At 60.8% G+C, this 25548-nt stretch overlaps 2 protein-coding genes across 2 annotated transcripts in view; one reads left to right on the top strand and one right to left on the bottom strand.

Moving 5' to 3' along the window:
• The window catches only part of INPP5A (inositol polyphosphate-5-phosphatase A), a 167131-nt gene extending 145843 nt beyond the window's left edge, over positions 1 to 21288 (top strand). The window contains exons 11-16 of the mRNA XM_081822987.1: positions 45 to 119; positions 7567 to 7640; positions 16393 to 16504; positions 18818 to 18886; positions 19654 to 19740; positions 19829 to 21288. Coding sequence (XP_081679113.1) covers positions 45 to 119; positions 7567 to 7640; positions 16393 to 16504; positions 18818 to 18886; positions 19654 to 19734 — 411 coding nt within the window. The 3' untranslated portion in view covers positions 19735 to 19740; positions 19829 to 21288. The remainder of the gene's footprint in view (positions 1 to 44; positions 120 to 7566; positions 7641 to 16392; positions 16505 to 18817; positions 18887 to 19653; positions 19741 to 19828) is intronic.
• A 1369-nt stretch (positions 21289 to 22657) lies between these two features.
• On the bottom strand, positions 22658 to 24027 carry NKX6-2 (NK6 homeobox 2). Its single transcript, XM_081823108.1, has 3 exons — positions 23603 to 24027; positions 23345 to 23517; positions 22658 to 23093 (listed from the first exon to the last, which is right to left on the bottom strand). The coding sequence occupies exons 1-3, from the start codon at positions 24003 to 24005 to the stop codon at positions 22839 to 22841; spliced, it is 831 nt and encodes a 276-aa protein (XP_081679234.1). The 5' UTR covers positions 24006 to 24027; the 3' UTR covers positions 22658 to 22838.
• Positions 24028 to 25548: the final 1521 nt, after the last annotated feature.

Raw genomic sequence — 25548 nt, 5'->3', positions numbered from 1 at the left:
GTGGTCCCGCTCCGCCTGCACTGATGTCCGCTTCCACTCTGCAGGTTATGCTTCAGCTGGAAAAGAAACTCTTCGACTATTTCAACCAGGAGGTTTTCCGTGACAACAACGGCACCGCGGTGAGCGCTGCCTCCAGATGCCCCTGGGGTCCTGGGCCCCCGGGACCATGCACCTGCAGCTGGGACAGTCCCCGCCCCGGGTCTGGAGACCCTCCATGTGGGAGGTGGGATGCTCACGCCCTAGGTGCTCAGGGCGGCCGGCACAGGCCTGGGCTCCGTGAGCACGTCTGACCAGGCCTCCCCGTGGCTGCGTGTGTGCACGCGTGTGTGTGTGCAGAGTGCCGTGTGTGTTGGTCGAGACCTGGTCCTGCGGGAGCCACTCCTCTGCCTTGAAACCACCACCCGCCGTCGAGAATCCAGAGACGCAGCAGGGGCAGCCAGACCCGCCACGGGATTCGGGCCTGCTTTAGTGTGTTCCTGGGGTGTCCAGCTGGGCAGTAACAGAGTATTGGTGGATGAGCAGTTCGTGTGTGGTAGCCCCACTGTGGCCAGTCCCAGTCTACGAGGGGCGGCTCCTGACCCCACGGCCCTCGGGGTGCAGTGTGCAGAGGCAGGTCCTGCGTGGCGCATGCCGGAAGTGTGAGGCTTCCCTAAGGGCGGGTGCCCCGGCAGGTAGGGACCCCTGAGCACACCTGCTGCCTGCCTGCCTGCCCTCCAGCCTGTCTGCTCTCCCTGCCGCCCACCCCCGCTCTGGGGGGCTCTGTGCATAGCTGTCCCCCTTTTCATCTCCCAGCCCCACCACGCCCTGCAGTCTGGCCTCCGCGCCACCAAAACCATTGTCACCTGCCTCGAGGACACTTTATTCCAAAGCCTGGACTTCATGCCCCACCCCCGCCATCCCTGTGCTCACCTCTCTGCATCTGGGAGCCCCAGCTTGGTCTTGTCACCCCTGCCCTCAGGCCCCGGCCGTGCTGAGTACTCTACACCTGTGCCTCAGTTTCCCATCCATGTGTGGCAGGATCCCTCGGGTCTGTGTGCAGATGAACGCTGGCAGGTGTCAGTGCTGGGAGACAGCATGGTCCCACCGGGCAGCAGACTGTCGGTCCTGTGTCCCTCCTTCACACTGCTGGCCAGGAACCGCACTCCCGCCTCCATCCCTACACCCACTCCTCCTTCCATGACCCATGTCCCCCCACCAGGTCTGTGTCCACTACCTCGGGGCCACCACCTCTTAATTGCCGCAAGAGCCCCATCAGTGTACCCCGAGCCTGGGGCCCAGCCTGGGGCTTGTGCGCAGAGGGTCAGGCCTCAGCTCCAAGCCCTCAGCCACTTCCCATGGACCTCAGGTGAGCCTGGAGCCTGCTCACTCACGTGGGCCAGGAGCCTGCTCTGGTCTCTGAGGCCTCACTCACTGCTTGGCTTTCTCGGTCCCCTCCACCCCCACCCCATTCAGGCACTGGGTTTACTTTTGCCCCAGCAAATGCTCTGATCTTCCTTACCTGCCCTTCCCACCAGCCTGTCCCAGTAGACACTGTGCCCTTTGGCCCTGGCCAGTTCATATCTCACTTCCTCAGGGGGCCTCAGGCCCTGGCGAGGTTGACTCTCCTGCTATGTCCCCTGCAGTGCCCAGCTCAGCATGCAGACGCTTACAGCCCAGTCCACTTCCCTAGGCGGGAGGCACCAGGGTGAGGACCTGTCCTACCTGCTGTCCACGCCAAAGAGTGCAGCAACCCGGTGATTTCAGGGCCTCAGAACTCGGGGCACAGGCGAGCTCGAGGGGCAGGTTTGGGGACAGGACTGCTGGGGGGCACCGGCTGCAGGGTAAGTACCCGGGAGACTCTCTGGGCAGCTGTGTGACTTTCTGAGCTTGGAGGCAGGGTGGGCTCTCTGGGCCCCTGGTACAGAGGCAGCCCCCTGATGCGGGGGGACAGTGAGGCCTCCAGGGCGGTAACAAAGTGGGCAAACAGTGGACACGGGAGTGGCACTGGGGCAGCCAGGGCCTGGAATGTTCTGGAAGAAGCAGGACATGGGTGAGCAGGGTATGCTGTGGGGTCTGAGCCAGGGCGGCATAGGGCAGCCAGGGAGAAGTTGTGCGTTCTGGAAACGGGGAGCCAGCGCACATGGACCCATGGTCACTGTCTTTCTCTGTTAGCGTCTGGACGAAGCATGTGTTGCTACCATTAGAAATAACAAGTGTTGTCGCCATTGGACATTGCAGTTTTTATGTCTGTGTTTATCTAGCATATGAAATTTTTTAAGATGGAGGAAAGTTTGAATATTCAGGAGAATGTATTTTAGGCAGAGATGAAAAAATGCAGTTCAGAGTTACAGAGTAGATTTCCACGTGGCTGTTTTGGAAAGACGCACGTGCCCCTTTGTCATGTGTGTCCGGAATCTCACGTGGAGAGAGTCGCGCCCGGCCTGGCACCTTCCCCAGGGGTCTGCCAGGGCTTCTCCAGACCATCCTGCTGCTGCTGAGGGTCCCGGGCGCTCGGTGCCTTCAGAAGTGCCCTGCAGGGTCACACCAGTGTGCGCGCTCCGTGCCCCGGGCCGCCTCCACGTCCATCACACACAGGAAGTGGGGTCGTCCAGACCAGCCACGGGGACAAGATAAATGGTCTGACGAGCCATCGCACCCCAGTGAGGAGGCACACGGCCTCACGGCCACTGGAACAAACAACCCATCCACAGGATGGATGTGCCTGTGCTGGACGCAGCCCCAAAATCCATCGCGCCCTTCATCAAGCACCAGTCTTGTACTCGTCTGACAGAAATTTAATTCAAGCTGGCTTCTGGAAATAATTATTGTATTTTAAGAGTAGTAATCATTGGCTGGGACATGATTGAATGTGTCCATGCCTATTGACTTTTTCTATGATTTATAGCTTTGTTTAGTCGATATTCCCATCGAAATTGTATAATTAATTATAAGTGTGGCTGTCAGGGCGGCAGGATGGAGTGCCCTGGTGAGGATTTGGAGAGATTAAATTTTCCTTGGCTGTCCCAGGGCAGGGCTTGGGAATCTTCACAGCGCTCGGCCTGTTGGATAGAGATGTTTTCTGTGTGTTTAGCAACTGCTCCAGCTCAAGGCGCATTGATTTTCCGGGCTCTTTTTTCTTTATCAGCCTGGTGTCTCTGCAGTAACAGTGGAATTTGTGTGGCTGGGACGGCTTCTGACAGATACGTATGATCAGCCAGACTGCTTTATCATTGTCTACACACTGTTTTTCACTTTGTAATCAAGAAGAATGTTTAAGATACATGTGAAATTGGTTATCATGTTTCTGAAAAATCTCAAAGAGAAACAAATTATCAATTCAACAGAAATGCAACATAATTTCTAATCAGGAACCTCTCTCACAGCTGGAGTTGGCCCCAGGGGCCACACTTCCCCCCCCCACCCCCCACGGTTCTCATGGAGCCCAGGGCGCTGTCCCTTCCTGGTCCCACCATGGCGGGGGGGGGGAGGGGGCATCCAGCACGCTGGCCGCCCGGCCTGCGACCGGATGGGCCAGCTCGGGGGGTGTGTGGATGTGTTTCCAGGCGGTGCCACCTGAGAAGCGTCCGTTCCTGGACGGGGGCTTGGGGCCGTGTGAATGCAGGCTGGGGTGTGGGCGCACAGCAGGACAAGCTCGGGAGGGGGGCCCTTGCGGACAGAGACCCTACCGTGGACGTCTGGGTCCTCCCCAAAGTGGCTCTGTTACTGTTTTAGCAACTGGAAGATTCAAACCCATTCCAAACCAGATATTTATTTGCTTTAATTTTCCTTTACATGCTCAGCAAGGAGAAACGTGGTGAAATGTGGTGGGGTCCAAGTGGCTCCCTCCCCAGGCGCAGCTGCTGTCTGGGACCAGGGTGGCTGGTCTGACAGGCTGTCCTCAGTCCCTCCTGCTCTGAGCCACGCCGGCGGCTCCTTCCTTCCTTCCTGCGAGGCCGCACTTGCTGGAGCATGTGTGGGCGCCATAGTGTGGGTACCTGCAGACCCCGGGCCGTGGCATCTGTGAAGAGTGGCTCAGGACCCCACCAGACCTCACCTATATTCCAAAACCACATCACGTGGATGCCACCCATGTGGATGCCCTCCGGGCAGGTTCTGGCCACCGAGGCGGTGCGGGGCCCAGGAAGGCTAACAGGGTCCCTTTCTGAGGCTGCACAAAACAGAGGAATGTTCAGTAGTGACCAGTGAAAGCCACGCGCTCACATGCATGTGCTCACGTGCACTCAGGCACCCCCACGCGGGTGTGCGCGGGCACACACACACGCAGAGTCAGCATCGCTGTGCCGTCACGTCCCCCTCCAGTCCCTCTCAGTGCCCCAGGGCTGATCGTGGGGACGTGGGAGCCCCCCACCATTGCCCCTTGGGGTCAGATACACAGTGGAGTGAAGGTGGTCAGCGTCCTTGTGGTCAGAAATGTATCAACACAACAACACACGTTTGCACATGTGTGAACAAACCCTGGCCACCAAGGACAGTGGGTCCTCCATCCTCTTGCAGAGTTTGAGAAGCAGCTGAGGGTTTGGCCCACAGCCGGGAGGCAGTGGTGTCTCCTTGAGGGAGTGTGGGGGTGTGGGCGGCATCAGGGAGCCGCCCGCAGTGAGGAGAAAAGAACCCCTTTCACAGGAGGAATCCGGGCACAGGCAGCAGCTCATTTCCTGAGGGACCTTTGGAAACCATGTTTGGATTTCTGTCAAAGTCCTGGGGCTACTAAGTGGGTGCTCCTCAGAACCAGGCCCCGTTCTGGGTGCAGAATGGACACAGATGCCCCCATGGGACTCACAGGCTGCTGGGGACAGAGGAGGGTCAGGTGCAAGTGAGCCACAGAGAGACCGCGGCCGTCCACCCGCAGGAGGGGTGCCCGAGGGGCAGGGAGCATCCTCTCTGGCCGAGGCTCCAGGAGGCACGCTGCAGCTGCCGTGAGGTCGGGGCCTAGGTTATTCCCAGGTTTCCTTCAAAGTGTAAGGAAGAGAATTAAGTCCTAGCACGTCGCAGCTTTCGGGATTACAATCGGAGTATTTGTAACTGAGCGCCTGGCCCCTCGCCTGCATTTCTCGTATCCGGGGGGCGATCAGGTGGAGGGCAGGCACCACGTTTACTGTCCCCCAGATGAAGGTCCACGGGAGGCGAGCTTGTAGTCCAAAGCCCGACATACGGAGGGTGCGCCCTTGAGAAGATTGGATGAACACCAGAATAATTGATAGAAATTGTAAAATAAGAATGTTTAGAAGGATTAAAAATATGAAAGAATCAGAGACAAATAAACAACACGCCCTGAAAGAAACGGGCAGATTAAAAAACACACAGAACTTGTACAAGTATTGCTGCGGAGGTCAAGTCCAGGCGGGTAAATTAGTGGTGGGACCGCCGAGGCAGCAGCGTGTAGGGGTGCGGCACCCCGAGCAGGCCGGCGGGGGCGGGGGCGACGTGCCACGCCATGCCCTGAGAGGCCACGTTTGGCAAGCTGATGTTGGAACCACAGGAGACGAATCCTCAGGAGCAGGGTGTGTCCACGCGGAACAGCGGGACCCCGGACGGAAAGAGAAGACGCGACATAGAGCAGCAGCGGGATGCTGGTGGCAGGCGGCAACACAGTGACCCGAGGGAAGAGCCACGAGGACACGCTGCCGGCGCCGAGTCTGCATGCGGCCGGCGCCGGGCGACCCCGGGACCTCTCACGTGGGTGGACACAGCGGCCTCCGGCAGAGAGCAGGAGGGACTGCCCCGGGCAGCGGCGTGCGGAAGGAGTGGGAACGTGCGCGTGCAGGCTCCGCGGGACGCCGCCGGTCCACGGTCTCAGTCTCTGCGATGCCGCGTTTGTCTAAGCCTCCGAGCTGAATTTGGGAGAGATGGGAAGATTTGCTGACTTTGGGTGAGTGGAGCCCGGCTCTGCGGCCAGAAGCACATGATCCTGCTGACGGACACGGCCCTGGACGTTTCCGTTAAACCGTCGTTCAGCCGTGGCCACACTGCTCTAGATGCTCTGCACGGGTCCTTTCTGGAAACCCTGGCCCCTGACCTAGGGCCCGCCGGTTCCTCTTCTTAGCCGTCGTTGGTCAAAACCACACAGCGCCTGCATGAAGCCCGCAGCCCCCCGCCCCCCACGTCCACCTGCCGGAATCGGGGCCTGTGTCCCATCTGGGAAGGCTGAGAGTTCAAGCTCCAGGGTGATTTAGATAAGAAACACGCTGTAGGCATGTGTGTGCACGTAAACGCAAGGACAAACACACGTGTAAACATGCACGTAGCTGCGAGACCTGTCCAGGCCCCACACACACACTCCAGGGTGCATCTCTCCCTAGAGACTTCCTCTCCGTCCCCAGCCCCAACTGAAGGCCTGACTCAGGGACTTACCGGAAGCTGTTTGGCCTGGAGCCCTCCCTGGACTCTAGAGGAGCTGGAGTCTTCCCTCGATGCAGGGGCAACAAGGCCGTTTGGTGCCATGAAAGCCAAGCCCCTGTGTGCTCCCCCGGGCCTCCCTTCCCCCTGCGGGCCCTCCACCCCATGTCTCCCCTGCCCACCCTGCACCCCGCCCCCGGGGCCCCCAGTCCCGTGCCCATCGGGGCAGCACTGGGCAGGCTCACGCCCAGCAGATGTGAGCTCACAGGTGGCAGCTGTGGGGTCCAGGCCCCCAACCTCTGGCATCTGAGCCTCACCAGGCAGGGTCTAAGGCTCTCTGTGATTCGTGTCTGTGAGTGTCCAGGATTCTGCAGGAACGCGTGAATGCAAGAGAATCGGTTTACCCTCCCAACCCACAGACCGTTCCTTCTGGTGCACATTCGTGCTGTTTTCCCCCTGACCTTCACCAGGAGAGCACCAGGGCTCGGCGGGGGGCGTGCTGTGTGCAGGTGGCTCGGGCAGCAGCCTGGCACACAGGTCATCCCCGTGTACACCGAGCTGCTGAGGCCACACTTCACGAGGGATGAACAAGGTGGCCAGGACAGGAGCCAGGTGCTGGGGTCGTGGGAGGACGTGATCCACGCGCACGTCCGAGGCCGTGCCTAGTGGAGGCTCAGCTCAGCCAGGGTGGCTGGACGTTGCTGCTGGCACCCTTCCCTCCTGGGGGCACCGTGCCCTTTGGGGTTTGGTTCTGAAGAGTTCTAAGGGCAGGCTGCTCTGTCTCCTTCACGTGTAGAGACCAGTGCTTCACTCCCAAGCTTACTGCCGGAATCCCATACTGCCTGCTCGCTTTCTGACTTCGTGTGGGCAAAAATGAGAGGCACGTCCATTCCGTAGATCATTGCCTTGGCGTGAGGGCATTGCTGGGTCCGCTGCCCTTCGTGGTTTCGGCAGAGGAAGGTGGCCCTGCGTGGCCAGTCAACCATGGGCAGTGGGGCTGGAGTCCCGGCATGGCCTCCCAGGCAGAAGGGCGTGCTTGGTGCCCATGGATCTCCCCGGGGATAGGAATGGCCAGCTGTTGGCAGGGCTACCCACAGATGGACCAGTTGATGTGCCAGGCATGTTTCCTGGAAGTTCCGTGGGTCCCTGCTGCACGCAGACCACCAGAGACTTTCCTGTTGTCCAGTGAGGCAAACCAAAGTGACCTTATTTTCTTCTGTTTCTTTTCTTTAGCTCTTAGAATTTGACAAAGAGCTGTCTGTTTTTAAGGACAGACTGTATGAACTGGACATCTCGTTCCCTCCCAGGTAAGGAACACCCGCTTGCTGGATGAGCAGGTAACTTTTCTCCTCTCGGGCACCTGCGTGCACCACTCCGCCTCCTGCCCTTTCCACGACCTGAGGACTACAGCCAGCTGAGAGCAAGAAGCAGTTGTTATTTGCTCTTAAAAAAAAAAAAAAAAGATTATTATTATTTTTTTAAACATGTAAAGTACTGTGTTCTCAGATTAGGACGCTGTGGGCCCCAGAGAACTCTGGGTTCTGGGTCGTTTTTCTCTTTCTTAGGCATGGAAGCTTTTGCTGAGCTTTACTCTGGCGTTTACAGAATCTTCAGATCTGCAGCAATGACAGCCCATTACCTCGTGAGCAGCCTGGGGGATGCGGCCCACACAGGCACCCAGGGTCTTAGAGGGCGCGGGGCAAAGAGGAGCCAGCAGAGGTGGCCTTGGAAGCTGCAGCTGGACCTGCGGCTCAGCCAGCCCCAGTCATTCCGGGGGGGGCACCCTAAGGACACGGAGGCCCTATCATGGGACTCCTCCCCACCCCTCTCTCCTTTTTTAGATCCTGGGTGGAAATTCTCATCACTTGGGCATGTTCTGGGAAACTATAACACGGGCATGGGAGTGTCTCGGGGCGCACTCCACACCCAGTCGACAGAATAACTCTGCTCCTAGAACAAGCTCGGAAACCAGATGGGCTCTCATGCGCGCTCTGTGAGGGGCCCTCATCCCCATGCCACTGTTCAGCAATCGCACATGTGAAGTCTGGCAGAGGACCCCACAGTCCACTGGACGTGGGACTTTCTGCTGCTCATGGGCATGGGCTGGTGCCCCTCTGACCTCGAGGTCCAGGTCTGGCCAAGGGGCCCACAGTGTGAGTTTTAGGGGACCAGACAGGCAGGGACTGTGGGTCTGGAACAGCCAAGAACGCAGCAAGACCAGAGGAGCATACCCAGCAGTTCCCACCCGGGGACTGACCACGGGTGTCCCCCTCGGAGCCCCGACCCTGCTTCACAGGTAGTCACCTGCGATCAGGCGCACGTCAGATACACCTGAGATCCAGAGGGCTTCTTAGGATTTGTGAGACTGCCTCTTCCTGGGTGGGATAGGCCAGATGTCCTGAATGGCACTCCCTATTTGAACAACTCGAGGATCTCTTTTTCGGGCTTTGCTGAGCTGGAGAGGAAGAAGGAGGCCTGGGGGCCACCTTGGGCAGAAGTCACCACCCTTTGGACACATGGACCCTGCGCTGGCGTCTGCTTCTCAAGTTTCTCTCAAACCTGCCACCTTGAAAGTCACCTGGGCGCAGACATGGAAGATGCCAGCAGGACGTGGTCGAGGCCAGAGCCCCGGGGTCCTGGTGGCCAGTGCCCAGTGCCCCGGGGAGTGGGGGAGTGAGCAGCAAGCCCACCACCAGCCCGGGTGGCAGAGAAACCTGCGTGCCCACACCTGAACACGTCAAGAGTTTGGAAAGACAAGTCAACCCTCACACACCCACATAGGGTAGTGGGATCCTGGGCTGGTGGTCCCTGGGCTGGTGGTCCCTGGTAAAGAAAGCATGGGGCTCCCTGGGACGGTGGCAGTAGCCCACGGCCATGAAACCCTGCCTGCTCGTCTGGGGTCCTTTTCACACCCAGACAGGAGAAGGGCATGACTTGGTGCAACATGGGAGGAGCCTGAGCGAGCCGCCTGTGTGTGTTGGTCATTGGAGTACTTCCTCCCGCATTCACCAGGACGCCTGGGGTGGGAGGTGCACACGGGGGTGGTCACCCTGCCCTCCGCGAGGTCCGTGGGGTGCGGGGCACAGCTGCTGAGCACAGACCTCCACGGGATTGCTTGGCTCAGGTGGTGGGAGAACGTCCTGCGTGATGTGGCCGGCGGGACTCGCTGCAGGGTGCTGTCCTGGGCCGTCGGCCCGGGGAACCCCGTGAGCCTGTAGGAGCAGAGAGCTCGCGCTGGTTGGGGACAGGAGCGGTGACAGGAGGGGACGCTGGCTTCATAGGGGCAGGCCTTGCCTGTTGGGTCATCAGATACTTTCCCTTTAGTTAGGAAGTAAGACTGTAGTTTCCGGGAGGGAAGGTGAAAGCTTTCTAACCAAACTGACGGCTCTCAACCACCGGAGCCCAGTTTGCAGCCAGAGATCCTGGTGAGCTGCCCAGGTTCCCCACCCCTCCCCCGCCACCCAGGTCATCCCCCTCCCCCGCTGCCTGGGTCACACCAGTCTCCCTCCTTTGGCTCTCTTGTATTTTTGAAACTATGTTTGTGACCAGAGTCCACAGCCCAGGGCGGCCACGTGGGGTTTGGAGAGCTGCTCCAGGCTGTGGGAAGAGTAGAAGCAACAGCAAAGTCAGGGAAAAGGACAGGTGATGAGTGATGGTCAGGGCTCTGGTGCCTGCCAGGTATTCTCTGACGGTACCGTAAAATAAGTGGTCAGCTATGCTGTGTGTGCACGCGTGTGCACGCGTGTGTGCATAGGGGTGTATGAGCTCCCACGCTGATCTGCGTGTGCGTGCGTGGACACATACGTGCATACACAGGGATGAGGACGGAGGATCGTGTGCGTGGGTGTGGGTCTGCGTGTGCGTGCGTAGGTCAAGGTGCGCGTGTACAGGGTGTGTGAGTGGGTCACGGGACACGTGTGTAGTCCACCCGTGCATGGATGTGTGTCTGCATGGATTTGGGTGTGTGTACTCGGCGTGTGTAGGTGTGTGTAGACAGAGTCGGTACACGTGCGTGGGTGTGCCTGGATCGTGTAGGCGGGAGCTATGGGTGGTGTGCGCGTGTGTGCACGTAGGTGTTTGCATGTGCATGACCACGTGGGAGTGTGTTCACGTGCAAGATGTGCGTGCACGTGAGTAGGGAGTGTACGTTCATGCACGTGTGTGTGGGCATGCTCTTGTATATGTGTTGCCTTGGCGTGTGCATGGGTGTATGTGTGTGGCTTGGGCATGTGAACAGCCCAGGAGACCTCACCCTACACGTTTCCGTTTTGTCAGAATGGCTCTTCACTTCGCAGGCTGCCCTGCGTTGGCCAGAAGGTCTCGACAAAGCGCGCCCTGTGTGTTCCCCACGGCCGCTGCGGCTCCGGGGGTTTGTCAGGACAGATTGTGCTCCCTGCACACTGCCAGGCTCCCAGTACGTTCTGGAAGGCTGTGAGGACTGGGCCCGTGGGGCCGTGGCTGCCTCAGGCTGTCTTGTGTCTGGTCTCAGCGAGGCCTCAGAACCCGGGAACGCGGGGCACGCCATCCGAGGGCGTCTGCCTGTCCCGGGGGGCAGTGTGGGAACGCAGGGCGCGCAGAGACCCGGAGCATCCGTTCTGTAGCTGCTGCTCGTGGTTTTCAGAGCCTTTCTGCCCTTATCCATGTGCTGAGGGCCTTGCACACCAATGTCACGGTTCCGGTCCCTCCCTGAAGGCTCCTTCCCAGCACCGCGCAGAGCAAGAGGTTGCCCTGGGGCGGCCCGCGGCGGCCGGTGTCGCTCAGAGTGTCAGCACAGTTGCTCACCCGTGAGCCGCACGGACGTTTCGTCAGCGGACGGGCCTTGTAAGGAGAGAGCGGATCTTTGCAGACACATTTGTCGCTGTTCTCTACCAGCTAACAGAGTCTCACTCCTCATGGACTAGAACTTACTACTGTCATTTTGCTAGAAAAGGTGCTAATATTTCAGGCGTTCACGGAGCCTTCAGCTCTGATCTTCTCCACCGAGGGCTCAGCGTGATAACACCTTCATTAGGGTGACCGGCCGTGGGTGACGGTGAGAGGCGGAGTGTGCCGCAGGCCAGGCTGGAGTGGGAGCAGGCCGGAGGGCCCGCGCCTGCGCTCCATGTGGCGCTGCCCCCGTCAGCACGCCGGGGACAGCACCCCACCACGTGAAGGTCCGCGATGCCAGCTGGTGTGTCCCTGAGCCGATGACGGGCCGCGGCGTGGGTCTGAAGCCGTACCTGTGGCCCACTAGTTCTTGGCCGCGGGGAGGGGTCTCTCGCCCACACACACACCTGGCAACATCAGCAGCCGGGCCTTCGGGACGCCCAGGCTGCCAGACTGTACACGTGTCCCGGATGTTGGCGGGCGTCGGACGGCGCGTCCCTCCCGTGGGACACCGTCAGGCACCTGGGCCCGTACACATCCTCCAAAGCTCTGGGTTTTCCTTGAAAGCTGGTATTTGGGGCCATTATTGACAACAAACACCGTTGGGTATTTTCCTGGCAGGGAAAAATGGCTCATTTCATTGCTTCTTGAGAAAACTCCTGTCTGATGCCCATTTCTGAGCGACAACAGTCTCTGCCTTTCTAGCAAAACAAAGATACTCCACGAAAATGAGCCGAAACGGCCACAGGGCAGAGCACACCATGTGTGTCCATCTCCTGCACCGCGTCTCGAAACAGCACGCCTCCCAGTCTGGAGAGTCAGTCAGGGAACCATTGGTTCCTTTGTGTGGGCGCTCTGAGTCTGTGTGACTCCCGCCACTGTCACCCACGTCCCAGGCCGCTGCTTCCGGCAGACGGCGCGTTAGGGAGGTGATGAGTGAACCTTCTAGACCCACCTGGAAGGGTGTCAGGGACCCCGGGGGCTCCGCACCCCACACTCCAAGACCAGCCAGAAGGTGGGAGGAGCCAGAATGCGCTCCGATGGCGGGATGGGTCCTCGCTGCTGAAGGGGAAAGCCCACGGCGGTGGCCACGAACTGCGCTCTGTGAGCAAGTCTGGAATCAGTGTGCCTGGGGCCACGCACAGGGCGTGAGTGCCGCGCGCTCGCGTTCATGTGCCTGGTTGGCGGCGCTGGGGTCACGACCTATGACTTCCCAGGCAGCGGCAGGAAGGCTAGCAGGGGCCGTGGGGGCCGTGCGTGGGGACGTGGGCCCTGCCCCAGGCATGTGATGCTTTATGTAAAGTTGATGGAGAGAATCGGAAAACGTGAAAGGCCTGGATCTACTCCTCCACACTTTCAAAGTAATTTACTCATTCAGGGGAAGTGGAATGGGAAGAATCACAGTCACACCTTTCGAAGGCAGACAAGCTCTTCACGTTGGGAAAGACACGTTTTTACTGAGCGAATTGATTACAGAGCAAGACGAAGTCGTAGCTTTTGAAAAGCTCAAAAGAGTGTGTGAGAACAGAGGTGAATGCAGGAAGCTCGTGGGAGGAGGCGGGCTGTCTTAATGGATGCATTTAATTTTAAGGATAAAGAGGCTTTTTCCAGCTTCTTTCTGGGCCATTATCTAAACTTCAACCCTCTGTAGATTCCCACCTGTAATAATGTGTTCAGTTGTGAAGTTAGGACGAGAAGGTGCGTGGTCTGCCGTCTGCCAGGCCTGCTGGTTGGGAAGGAGCCAGGACATCTGTCTGTCCTGCTGGTCGCGGGGCCCTGGTTGGACGTGGCCCAGGCAGGTGCGCGGGGTGGACACCGGAGGCTGAGCACGGCCGGAGGTGAGCTGCTCGGGAAAGCCAGCCGCGGGGCGAAGGGCCGTGCGCAGCGGCCAGGTCACTCTGTGCCGCCGGCCCCGGGACTCTCTCCTGGGCGGTCTTTGCTGCGAATTCCTGCACCAGATAGCTCAGTGTTGCCATGGTTCCTGCTCGTTTTCCTCGATTGTCCTTTTTTTCTTTTCCTGTCTTTTCCGGGAATATCAGTAATGGCCGGTATTTTTGAAACCGAGTATTTGGGGACGCCAGGGTTGCGAGCTGCACTCGCCGCACCGGGCGCGTCGTCCGCACCGCTGTGCCCTGTCCGCAGCCCCTCACATGGGCGCTGTTCCCCAGGCAGGGCTCCGAGGAGGGGCTCCCGTCCCCACAGCCCCCCTGAGGCGCCAGGCAGCACCCCCACCACGCCGCCCTCCACCTGGGAGAGCGGGTGCAGAACGTGCCAGTCTGGCTGTGGTTTCCGTTTCCTCCTGTGCCCGGGGTCCCCGCCTGCGGCCGGCCCTGTAGATTCAGGCTGGCGAACACGGCCGGGCTTTGGGCCTTCCTGGCCGTGTTGTCGGACTTGGGGCCGTGGAGACTCCACCCGCCTGCCCTGTGGCTCAGATGGAGTCCTGAGCCTGGTCCACAGGGCCGGTCGCCGGCCATGGCAAAGGGGCCGCTGCCCACATCCTGAGGGAAGAAGCTCGAAGGGCAGGGAGGGCCGCGTGCTTGAGGACTGGTGGGCGATTGTTAGCGTCATCACCAGCGGTCACGGCGGCTCTCCCTCACGGTGGGGGCACAGCTGGGCGCTTGTCCTGTCTCCCCTCCCCCCGCCGCTGCCAGAGTTTGCTTCCAGATAAGTGTGCGTGCACGGCAGGCGTGGACTTAACCACCGTCTGCTCTGGAGGCGTGCAGGCCGCAGACTGGCAGCATCGGGCCCCGTGCCCTGTGCTCAGCTGCCGGAGGAAGGACGGGGTGCCGCCTGGCCCCCTCCCTCCCTGGGCCTGTCTGCACCAGCTCCATTCTGGTGTGCCCCCTTCTCCGGGATCAGGGGCCACAGGGCATGGCCCTGGGGCTGTGGGGGAGGGGCAGTGCCCCCACCAGCAGGACACCTCTGGGGATCAGCTTCTTTCTCCTTTTGAGTCACCTGTGTTCACACTGGACTGTGGCAGCCGGCTCCTGCGCAAGCACGATGGGCCAGGACCCCGCGGGGCTCCCAGGACTGCCCTCGGGGGCAAACCCGGAAGCTTGCTCTTCTCTGGGACTCACCCCAGCACCACCGTGTGAGTCGTGACCACCTGTCGGATCCCAGCGTGGACAGGGAGGGAGCTCCGTGTTGCCTCCCTGACAGATTTTGTGTCCTGGCACAAACCCAGGCCCGAGGTATAAACACTGAACTTTGGCCCCGGTGTACATCCTCGTGGTCTGTGGGTGCCGTGTGCAGCCCTAGATGGGACCCCAAGACCAGCTGGGGCCTGCAGAGGGGTTTCCGGTCCTCTTGGCAGCATCGGGGGCGTAACTGGGCGCCAAGGGTGGTGTCTGGGCACGTGGCGTTCATCCCGTTTCCGGACCGCGTCTCAGCGTGGTGCTTTTAAGCCTCGGACGACTCGCTGTCTCCTGGCAGAGAGCCCTCATCACACCTGCTGCCCGCTCGCAGCCGCCCTCACCCCTGACCTCTGCCCCCAATAAGGGGGCTTCTTGTTCTCGTCCCGCAACTCAGCACATTGTCCTCTGGAAACTGGGGTTGATCCATGTGGACCCCCGATCCCCGGCTCACAGGCAGCGTGTTCCGGAGAGAGCCTGCCACCAGCCTCGGCGTGTCCCCCAGGCACCCAGGCGAGGTCGTGCATGCGAGGCGAGCAGTCCCGGCCGGGTGGTGTCGCTCCCTCACGGTCACAGCTGAGCCAGGCGCCCTGCACATGTGGAGCAGGGGTGGATGGCCGGCTCGCCACTTTGTCCTGCAGAGGAGTTTCTAGGGTAGTTCGTGTTCTGTGCTCTCTACATGGGTGATGCTGTTAGAAGTAGGAACTGTGTTGTTTTAGCATATTTGCCGCTTTGGGTCTTTAATCAAGTGAAGCAGTGATTTCCTGAGGGGCGAGGGCCCTCGGCCACTGTTTCTGGTGAAAGCATGGGGGACCCCCGATGGGACGGGGCGAGGCCGGGAACCGTTAGCTCAGGGCAGAATTATGTTCTGCGAAGCCTGATGGTCGTGGCAGGACACAGGTCTTGAGGCCACAGAGCAGAGGGCCGGGGGCCAGAGTCCTCAGCAGCCCAGGGGCCGCCGCAGGAGCGGCTCCTCTCTCCCAGCAGCAAGCAGCAGGAAAGCACAGCAGAGAATAAGCTAATTCACAACTAAGACCATATGGTACTTTGGAATTAACCTAAAAACAAATTTTTACAAGGAGACGTTTAGACTCTGAGATCGCTGTACAGGATGCACATGGATACGCAGACCCTGGTGCAGATGCAGCCGACACAGCGACATGTGTTCCCAAAGCCAGCTCGTTCTGAGTTCATTTATTACTACTCAGTCGGTCCCAATCACAATGCCCACTTGGGGGTGGGGCCGGCAGTTTTAAGTGGACGGAGGCAGGCCCACTGGGCCCAGAGGCAGGATTGTTCCAGGGAGTTCTGGAAACAGAAGGAAGCTGCCTGTAGGCCCAAGGAACATGAGGGGGATCAGCTGCCCACGTGTGCGTCTCTGCTCATCGGTGGATCAGCTGTGGTGGCTCCATCCCCGAGGGGCCGTCAGGGCCTCTCCCGGGGGCTGAGCCGGGTCAGGGCGTGGGAAGGGGTTCCTGTGTGGCGAGAGCCGTGGGTCAGGGACAGTCACAGGCCATGCCACAGCAATGAGCCCATGGTCTGGACACCAGGCACTTGCCGAGACCAGATGCTGTGGTGAAGCGGGCGTAGGGATGGGGCGTGGGGACGGGGCGTGCACCCGCGTCACGCCCCAGCTTCTGGAGGCTCCCCCCAGAGACGTGAGGGGACGTCTGAGTGGGAGTCCCACAGCAACGCCCCTGCATTCACAGGCAGGTCAGGCCATGCGCCGGGCAGGCCCCTGGGACGCAGGTGGGGCAGGAGGCCCGTCTTCCCCATTCAGTTTTTCACTGTCCTGACTACGTCCAAAACTAAAACCACAGTATCCTAGACAATGGCATTGGTTTGTCGCAAGATCCTGTTACAACAAAAATTCAAGTGAGAACTTAAATCGCGCGTTTGACTTCGTGTTGCAGAAACCTCTCTACGTGGGTTTTTTTCCCTGCGTGGCGTTGGCCACTCCGCGTGCGTGGGAAGAACCACACAGCCCTCCCTGGGGACTCGGGAGACGGTGGGAGGCGGGGCCGGAGCCAGCAGCTGACCAGGCGCCCTTGTGTCCCCCCAGCTACCCGTACAGCGAGGACTCCGGCCAGGGCCAGCAGTACATGAACACCCGGTGCCCTGCGTGGTGCGACCGCGTCCTCATGTCCCCATCCGCCAGGGAGCTGATTCTGAAGGTAAGTCGCCCCAGGACCAGCCACACATAGGGGCCCCCGGGATGGGCCCTGGCGTCGCCCTGAGATGGGTCCTCGGCCACCTGAGACCCAGCGCCCAGGCCTGAGGGGCCCCGGTGACATCCGATGTCTTTCTGAACCCACAGCGTGCATACACGGTTATCAGAGCCTTCAAAATCCTCATAGTTTATTGTATCCTCGGGAATGAAATGTGCTCTTGTCCGCGAGAGTGCTTGTGTAAAGCGTGGTGGACACGTCGGTCCTTATTTCCCCGAGATGTAAATCAAGAGCCTGATTCACATCTGGGCTCGACACGGTAGAAACGAGCAGGAACATTCAAGAGGTGGCACCCTGCGCTCAGGTTTCCTGTGGCCTCCTGATTTTCAAGAATTTTCAGTGCCCACATTTTAATACAAAAAGGGTGTTTTCAAAAGAATCAATATCTGAATTTGTTTTGTCAACCCCATTAATGGGAAATCACACACAAGTGCATTGATTTGGGGGGGTGGGGGCCGCGGGCTGGTGCTCAGAGCAGACGTGGGCCTTTGGGGAGCCATCCCCGACCTGAGCTCTGTTTTAGGTTCCAGTTGCCCCTCCCCTCAACCAGGACCCCTTAGCTGGGCCCTGAGTCCTCACCCCGGGGACTGGGAGCTCACTGGGCAAGAGGGGTCACAGCCAGGAGGGCAGAGCCCCCCACATGCTGCCCCAGGCTCATAGCACGCCCTGCCATGCACACACCCTGTGCCCCGTACTCAGTGGCCCCCCAGCCCAGCCCTCTGTGTTCTTCCCTGAGCCCAGAGGAAGCCAGCCGGGGGCCTGCAGCAAGCTTGCTCCGTCGGGGCCTCGGCACTCCTCCCGCTGCGCTGTGTGCTGGGCGTGCCCCCGCCTGTGACCCTCGCACCCAGGGCCCCCCGCCGGGGACAGCTCCCGGGGCCACTTCCCCAGGGGCCTTCCTGGCTGACGCTGCACTGGATGTTGGCCAGGAGCGCACAGACCCGGGAGAGCCTGGACATAGCCCTGCCCTCTCTGCCGGGCCTGCTGCTGACGCTCTGGAGTCGGCTGTGTGCGTTTGCACGCTGCCGGCCCTGAGCACGTGCGGTGCGCTGGGCACACGGCCACAGCCACAGCAGGGGCCGCGGGCACCGCGGGGACAGAGAAGAGACAAGTGTGGTCTACAGGGAAAGCGCCCACGCCAAGGAAACTGCATTCTGCAGGAAACTGAGCGTGTGCGGCCGGGCGGAGGCCGTCCCGGTAGACTGTTTCGTGCTCACTCTGAGCTTGGACGCTTCCGAGCTGGAGGGGGCGCCCCCCCCAGGCAGACGTCCCCCAGGCCCTCCCGGGGCTGCCCGGCGGCAGCGGGCATTACCGTCGGATCAGATGCGCCTCGTGAGCAGCTCCTCGGCCTCATCCATCATGCTACGCTCGGGTACCTCGTCACCATGTTCCGTTCTGCTTCCCCAGCCCTAAAACACCAAAGGTGGCAGGCTGGCGGTGCTGCCTGGGAGCTGCCGGGATGCAGGCACTCTGCTGTAATTTGTTCATCTGTCTCAAGATTATGCAGTTGGAAACCCACAATTTTATGCTGCCTTTGTAAATTACCGTGCTGCGCTTGACGGATGTCCCCCACTTCCGCGAGGCAGCGTTGCAATCGTGAGGGATGGGAAGTGCTCACGCATATGGAGCAGAAGGTTATGTTTTTATACTTTCTAGCAGGCGACCACGCTGGAAAGTAAATCTGACCTTAAGCTTCCTACTGCATTAAAGATAATTCAGTTTTAACTTCATAGTCTCGGATGCTTCAGCTGTGGATATAAAACTCCGGCCCACTCGGAGCGGACTGACTGCCAGGAACGACCCCTTCACAGTCGCACCCGAAACGCAGGGGTCTGCCTGGCCTGCAGACACGGAGGCGCAGGGAGGGAGGGGCCGGGGTGCACACAGCGGTTAATTAATGTGTACAAAGTGCTTGGCGCAGCCGCCTGGGATTCAGAGACGTCTGCTCCCGTGTGAACACAGTTCTGGGCTAATAGAACCGGCTGTCCAAACAAACGGAAACAGGGAAAACGGACGCCAGATGCACGGCGGGGGGCGGGGTGTGCCTGAGAAGAAAGCCCTTCCCCAGGGGCATGTGCCAGAGGACAGCTTGGGGGGCCCCCACCCCAACTCCCGCCTGGAAGCAGGAAGAGCCAGGGGCCCAGCGGCTCCCAGGGCTTCCAGAACGTTCTGCCTGCTGGGAGGTGGCGGGTAGCTCGGGCTCCCCGAGGAAGCCCCACTATCCCCACCTTCCCACACGGGTCTCTCTGTTTGCTTTCCCAGTCGGAGAGCGAGGAGAAGGTTGTCACCTACGACCACATTGGGCCCAACGTCTGCATGGGAGACCACAAGGTGATGTGTCCGCGCCGTGTGCAGTGTGGGCCCGGGCGGGGGCTGGACGGCGGGGGCAGCGGGCGGCAGGGGCTGGACGGCGGGCCGAGTTTCCGCTCCTCCATCGGCCCACACAGCGCTTGCCCAGATGGTCTGTGTTTACGTAATTGTAATAAAATGCCAGAAGGTAGGTAGGTAGGTAAAGAAGGCAGAAAAAACTAGTCACAGTAGAATAAAATACAGAATTTTACTACTTATAACAAAATACCGTCCACAGCCAGTGATTTCCGAAGGTCGTTTTTCTAGTGTGCATTTGGGATACCGTGACTTCTCATGGCAGTGAGCACAGATGCGTCCTTCAGGGGGACGCTGAGTATTTGTGCAGGGACGCGCTTCGTACGCGTGAGTGTCCCTAACCCCGAGCCCCAGAGTCTGAGGGCGATGCTGGCCGCGTCTTACCTTCAGCCAAATTGGAGACACCCGTGCTTCCCATGTGCAAGGCCTCCGGGCCGTGGCCACGGGGTGCATCGTCCTGGCGCCCGGGGGAGCGGACCCGGCACGGCCACCGGGTTAGTCAGCAGTCTACGTGAGTTTTTACCTGGAAATCATGCCCTTTGCAAAACTCAACCCCAGCTCCAGTTGTGAGGTCACTGGGGTCCCATGCTGGTGCTCGCGCACAAGGCAGGGGGACGCAGTTGGGCAGCCGGGGGAGGGCAGGGATCCGGAGTCGGGGGGTCAGGGTGGGCGCGTGGCCGCGGGCTCCGACGCCCTCTCTCCTCCCGCTGCAGCCCGTGTTCCTGGCCTTCCGCATCGCGCCCGGGGCAGGTAAACCTCACGCCCATGTGCACAAGTGTTGTGTCGTGCAGTGACGTGTGGTAAATATGACTCCTTCCCTTGGCTTCACCTTTTCTCAGCTTTTCTTGGTGTGTTTGTTCCTTTAACGAGTGACCGATTCCACGGCAGGGAGGCGATGCCAGCGACACCAGAGGGCCCTTCGCGAGACCTCCCTGTAGCGCCTGGAGCCGGTGGGAGTCCCATCCATTGAAACACGTCCTCCTAACAGCTGCATCGACAAACCCGCCCGAGCGCCACCCACTAGACGGCCGGCCCCACACTTCGCTTCAGCCTCCGGACCGTTCCGGAAAAGCCTCACATACCTCACTGTCTTGTCTGTTCATGTGACATTAAGTAGAAATATTGGGTTTTTGTAATAAGTCACCGTCCTGTTGCCAAAACTCTATAGACAGGAGAGGGAGTCTGTATTTTAGACTTCAGAGTTTCCATTTTTAATAATTGTCAGCGTGGGAAGAGCTTCTCCGGCGTGGAAACCCCCCAGGTGTCCCAGGTCCCCCTCTGCCAGCTGGAGGCGTGCCCGGGGGGCGGGCGGCGGGCGGGGGCTCTTTGCGACTCCGGCAGTGTGGCCACTGTGAGGAGAGCAAGGGGCCCTGGTCTCCGCCTCGGGCGGCTCCCCTTCCGTGTTATTTACTGCCGCGTTACATGGTTTTTGAATCACACTGCAGCTGCTTTCCGTTTTTATATATATAAATATATATAAATATATACTTTTTAAAAATAATTTATAAATCTTACCAAAACCTATGCTAAATATACTTTCCGGGACGAATGCTTGCGAGGGTCCTGTCGGCAGGTAGGAATGGAGTCGAGTTCGGGGACGTGCACATCCGCACAGACCCATCCGGCCTTGCGGCCTAGCGGTGCCGTCCTGCGTGGACGTCGACCACAGCACATCTACACTTGCAGATTCTTACTCCTATGCCTTTTTTTCTGTGTAATATTAAGAACTGAATGTGAAGTTTCTAGCTAGCTCGGGTGTACCTTTTAAGAATTTTGTAAACTGTCCCGTCTGTCTTTTGTTACTGTTCTATGGTGCCAAGTATTCTACATAAAACAATAATATCATGGGAGAAACAAAAATAGCCTAGTCTGCTTCAGATAGAAACTGCTTTTAACATGGGCTGTATATAAAACTACTAAGAGAAACAAAACCGTAAGTTTCCTCGGCTGCTCCGTTGCACCCAGCCTACGTGGTAACCTTGCTGCGACCATCTCCCCTAGCACGAAGTACAGCATTAAAAGGTCATTGCAGAGCCTGTGGATGAAACACAACCTATGTTTTATTGATCCGCTTTAGAACACTACACAATTCCTGGACTGGGTGAAGGCCTTAGATGCTCGTTTTTAGGTAAATCACTACCATTGCAAGTGATTGGGTGTCCGCTTGCTGATCTGTTCTTGACAGTGTGGTCAGGGTCAGTGCTTTGGCCGCTCTGCTCTGTCCACGTGCCACACGGCAGGCCCGCCCCACGAGCTTCTGTGTAACGGGGTTTCAGCTGTTGGTCACTGTGGAGGCCTCTAAAAATGACCGCTCCGGTTCCTAAGCAATAAAATTGATCATGGTGAAACAGTCCTGAGTCTGCTTTGTTTCTCCGCCTTCCCGGTCCCCATCTCCTTTGAAATGCTAAGTAATGGGAGGGCGCTCCTTTGTGGGCTCACCAGAAATCCTGGAATGTCATTCTGTCAGACATTGCTACACAAAACCAAGCCATTAGTTAAGTGCAGAAAAATAATCTTTTGGGTTTTTTACCGTAGTGGTAACTAATGGGAATTACCCTCAGCGTTTAAAGACGAGGTTATAAAAATGCACTGCCTTCCTCAAAACTTTAAAACTGGGATTTCCTTTGCTCTTAACTTGAGCTGAGAGAACGATTCGCTCACAGAAATAAAATAGATTTTAATATTGCTCCGTTAAAAAGAAGACCAGCCAGTGGCTCAAAAGAAATGTCTTTTTTTTAAACTGATGGTGCAGCCACGTGGCATAGAACAGAAAACAGCCTTTTCCGTTTCTCTGTAACAGTTTCAAAAATGCCTTCAAGGAGAAACCTTATAATAACGCAATCACTTCTATTTAATTTTTAAAATTACAACTCAAGAGTTACGCGCAGTAGGACGCGAGCACCAGAGCAGCAGCCTCAGAATGTGGAGCCCCGCCGCTGGCCCGCTCCCTGCGCCGGGTGCGGGCCGCTGAGGGCCTGGCCCGGTGGGAGTGAGTGCGAGCCGTCCCTCGGAGGGCGGCAGCGTTACTTGGGATTTCTCTTTGGCGTCCCGGTCTGAATCAAATAGTTTCTACGGATTAAAAACGATGGAACCGGGCTGCAGACGAGCTTAAAATCTGTGAGCTGCACGCTTAGCGCGCAGTAGGAAACCTTTAGCTGCTAAGGCATTTTAAGATCTGCGTAATCGGATGAAACACATGGTGCGAGCCGGGCGGCAGCCTAGGACTCGCCCCGCGCCCGCCCCGGGGTTTCCGAAAAGAGGGACGCGCGCGGGTGAGTGCTCACCTGCCGCCGACCTCCGCCACTGAGCCGGCCCTGCAACCCCCGGCGGGGCGCGGGTGGGAGGGGGAGCCGCACCTGTCGCGGCGCGCGCACTTGCCGGCGCTGCGCCCCGCGCCCGCTGCGTTTCCGTCCGAGGCCCCGTCCGGCTCCGCTGGGCGCTCTCCGGCGTCGCGGCTCCTCCGGCGCTCCCGGGGCGGCCGAGGGGGTCTCGAGGCCAGGGTCGCCCTTCCCCGCGCCGGGCCCTCGATGTCCCCTTGCTCCTGCGAGCTGCCGCCGCCCGGGCCTGGGAACACGCGGGCCGGGGTCGCACCGCGCCCCTCGCTGCCAGCCCGGCCCCGCGGGGACAAAGACTGGGGGGGGGGCAGGGACCCGCGGGGGGGTGTTTCGAGAAGGAAGACACACGCGGTGCAGCCTCCGGAGCCGCGGCTCCGCCGGGGACGTGTTAAATAATTTATTGATTATACAAAGTGATTCCGCCCGGGACGCGCGGCCCCGCGCCCTCCCGAGCCCGCGCCGGCCGCTTTATAACTTATTCTGTAAAAATATATATACACACGGCGGGCGGCGGCGAGGGGCGCCGGCCGCCCCGACCCTGGTTGCTCCGGCCGCGCGCGTGCTCACAAGGCGTCTCCCGCGCCGCCGCCGCACGGGCTGACCAGCGCCAAGTTCGCGGGTTTGTGCTTCTTGAGCAGCCGCGTGATCTTCTCGTCGTCCGAGTTGGGGTCCAGAGGCCGGTTGTACTCGTCGTCGTCCTCCGCGTCCGAGCCGCCCACCTTCAGCTTCTCGGCGTCCGAGTCCTGCTTCTTCTTGGCCGACGCCATCTCGGCCGCGTGCCGCTTGCGCCACTTGGTCCGGCGGTTCTGGAACCACACCTGCGGCGGAGGGGAACGGTCAGACGGCGCCTCGGCGGCGCCCGACCCATGCAACGCGAGACCCCGCCGCCCGCGTGGACGAGCAGCGGCCGCGGCGGCCAGCACCCCGGCCCGGCCGCAGAACAGCGGCGCCCCCGGGGCTGGGCCCGGGGCGGGCTGGCGGCCGAGCGCACACCGTTCGCCGGACGCGGGCGGCGAGTCGGCTTGGCGCAGCGGGGCCCGCGGGAGGCCGCCCCGCACCAGCCGCTCACCTTGACCTGGCTCTCGGTCATGCCCAGGGAGTAGGCGAGGCGCGCGCGCTCCGGGCCCGCCAGGTACTTGGTCTGCTCGAAGGTCTTCTCCAGCGCGAAAATCTGCTGGCCCGAGAACGTCGGCCGTGAGTGCTTCTTCTTGCCGTCCTTGTCCAGGACCCCGCCGGCCTGGGCTGCAAAGGAGGGCGGGTGAGCTCGGCCTGCCGCCCCGCGCGCCGCACCCGAGGCCCCGCGTCGCTCCCCTCGCGCGCCACCTACCCGGGCCGGCCAGGCGCGGGTCCCTCCAGGGCGAGCCCTGCACCACGCCGGGCCAGAAGATGGGCGGGCGCCCGGGCAGCTCGGCCAGCGGCTTGGGATAGCCGCGCGCCACGGCCGCGGGCCCGAAGTAGACGCCGGCCGACGAGGCGAGCCCGTTGAGACGGGGCAGACCGCCCAGGAGGCCGCCGCCCGCCGCGCCCACAGGCCGCCCCAGGATGTCGCTGATGCCATGAGGGGTGCCGAGCGGCAGCTGCGCGCCCAGGCCGCCCAGCGCGGGCGCCTTGAAGCCGGCCGGGCCCTGCAGCGCGTACGGGAACAGCGACGTCTTCATCTCGGCCATGTTGTGCAGCGCGGCCAGCGGCGCGCTGCTCAGCACGAACGCGCCCGGCCGGTTAGCGTCCATGGGCGCCGCCGCCGCCGGCCCGGGCGCCCATCCGGGCCCCGCCGCCGTCCGCGCCCGCCGGCCCGGGAAGTTTGCGCGCGGCCCGGGGCGCCGGCTGCAGCGGGGCGCTCGGGGCGCGGGCGCCGACGGCCCGGGGAGGCGCGAGGGCGGCGGCTCCGGCGCAGGCTGGGCGGCGGCCGCGGGGTCAGCGGGGCGGCGGCGGCGGCGGCGGCTCCGGGGCCGATCGGAGCGGCGCCGCGCGGGCCGGACGCGCTGATAACCGCGGGGGCCCCCGCGCGGCGCGCGCGCTGATTGGCTGCGGGCGCCCGCGGCCCGGCCATTGGCCAGCGCCCCGCCCGTCTGCGCGCCCCCGCCGGCCGCGCACTCCATGAAGGGCCCATTAGCGAGGCAGGTGCCTCCCCGGCTGTAAATTTGCCCCCTGATTTATCTCCCCCGGGACGAAATAAATCCCGTTGGATGGGAGTTTAGTTAGGCAAAGGTTTTAATGGGAAATCAGGAAAAAATACGAGAACATATTTTATCGCCCGAAAGAATGCAGATTTGAGGATCGGCTCAGTACGCTCTGTGCGCCCCATTCGGTGAAGAGCCCCAGGTGTGCGGCCGCGGGGAGCCAGCCGGCACGGTCGTGGAGCCTGGCCAGGGCCTCCGACCCCGTCCCCGCGGCTTCCGGCAGTCCCGGGCTCAGGTGTCGAGGAGTACCGCGAACATTTGGGGGTAATGTCCTCTGTGTCGCAGACGGGCGGGGGACGCTGGGGCTCGTAGTCCACGGGAGTCCACGCGCCGAAGGGCCAACGCGAATCTACCCTGCTTTAACCAACACACTGCTGGCGCGGTGGCGAGACCCGTCCCGGGGACACGCGCGAGGCCGGCGACTCGCGGGCGCTGCCAGGCGGGCAGTTCCCGGTCCCCTCCCAGCCCGCGGCACTGCCCTCTGCCGGGTCGGGGCGCGGGGACCGTCCGGACCTCCGGGTCCGGCGTTTCCTGGTCGCGAAGTCGCAGCTTGGTTCCCGGGAGGCAGCCTGAGCCTCGGGCTTCGACCCGGACCCCACGACCAAGCCCACGGGCCGCTGTCTCGTGAAGCGCAGCCCGAGCCAGGAGAACGGGGACCAAGCCGGCTCAGAGCTCCAGAACCCAGGGCGCGCAGGGGCCACGTGCAAGGCCTAGACGTGGGTGCGCTCCCCAAGCGCAGTGGGCAGAAGGGCGGCCTTCACAGGGGCACGTGGGGCCCCAGGTGTCTCCTTCTGGTACGAAAAGCCCCCAGCCCGTAGCATTGCTGTGGGATTCAAATTAGATCGCAGTGGACCCGGGGCGCCGGCGGAGAGCCGCTGCTGAGTAAAATGCTGGGCGTTGTCGCCTTCATCCTTCTGGGTGGGGTGTCACATTAAATCCTAAGAGTTGGCTCTTACTGTTATTCGCTGCCTGCTCAGAGCCATGACCCTAACGAGAGCGAACGGACGGCCATTTCGTGGCCAGGGGTGGGCGGCCTGCGCCAGGCCCCCGGCCTCTCTCCGGCCTGGTGCCGTTCCTTAGCAACGACTTTCGC

Source organism: Leptonychotes weddellii, chromosome 6, assembly GCF_054177405.1.
Source record: "Leptonychotes weddellii isolate Sample4059 chromosome 6, ASM5417740v2, whole genome shotgun sequence".
Classification (NCBI taxonomy): Eukaryota; Metazoa; Chordata; class Mammalia; order Carnivora; family Phocidae; genus Leptonychotes; species Leptonychotes weddellii.
Note: the sequence above shows the minus strand (reverse complement) of the source record. Positions and strands in the feature narration are given on the sequence as shown.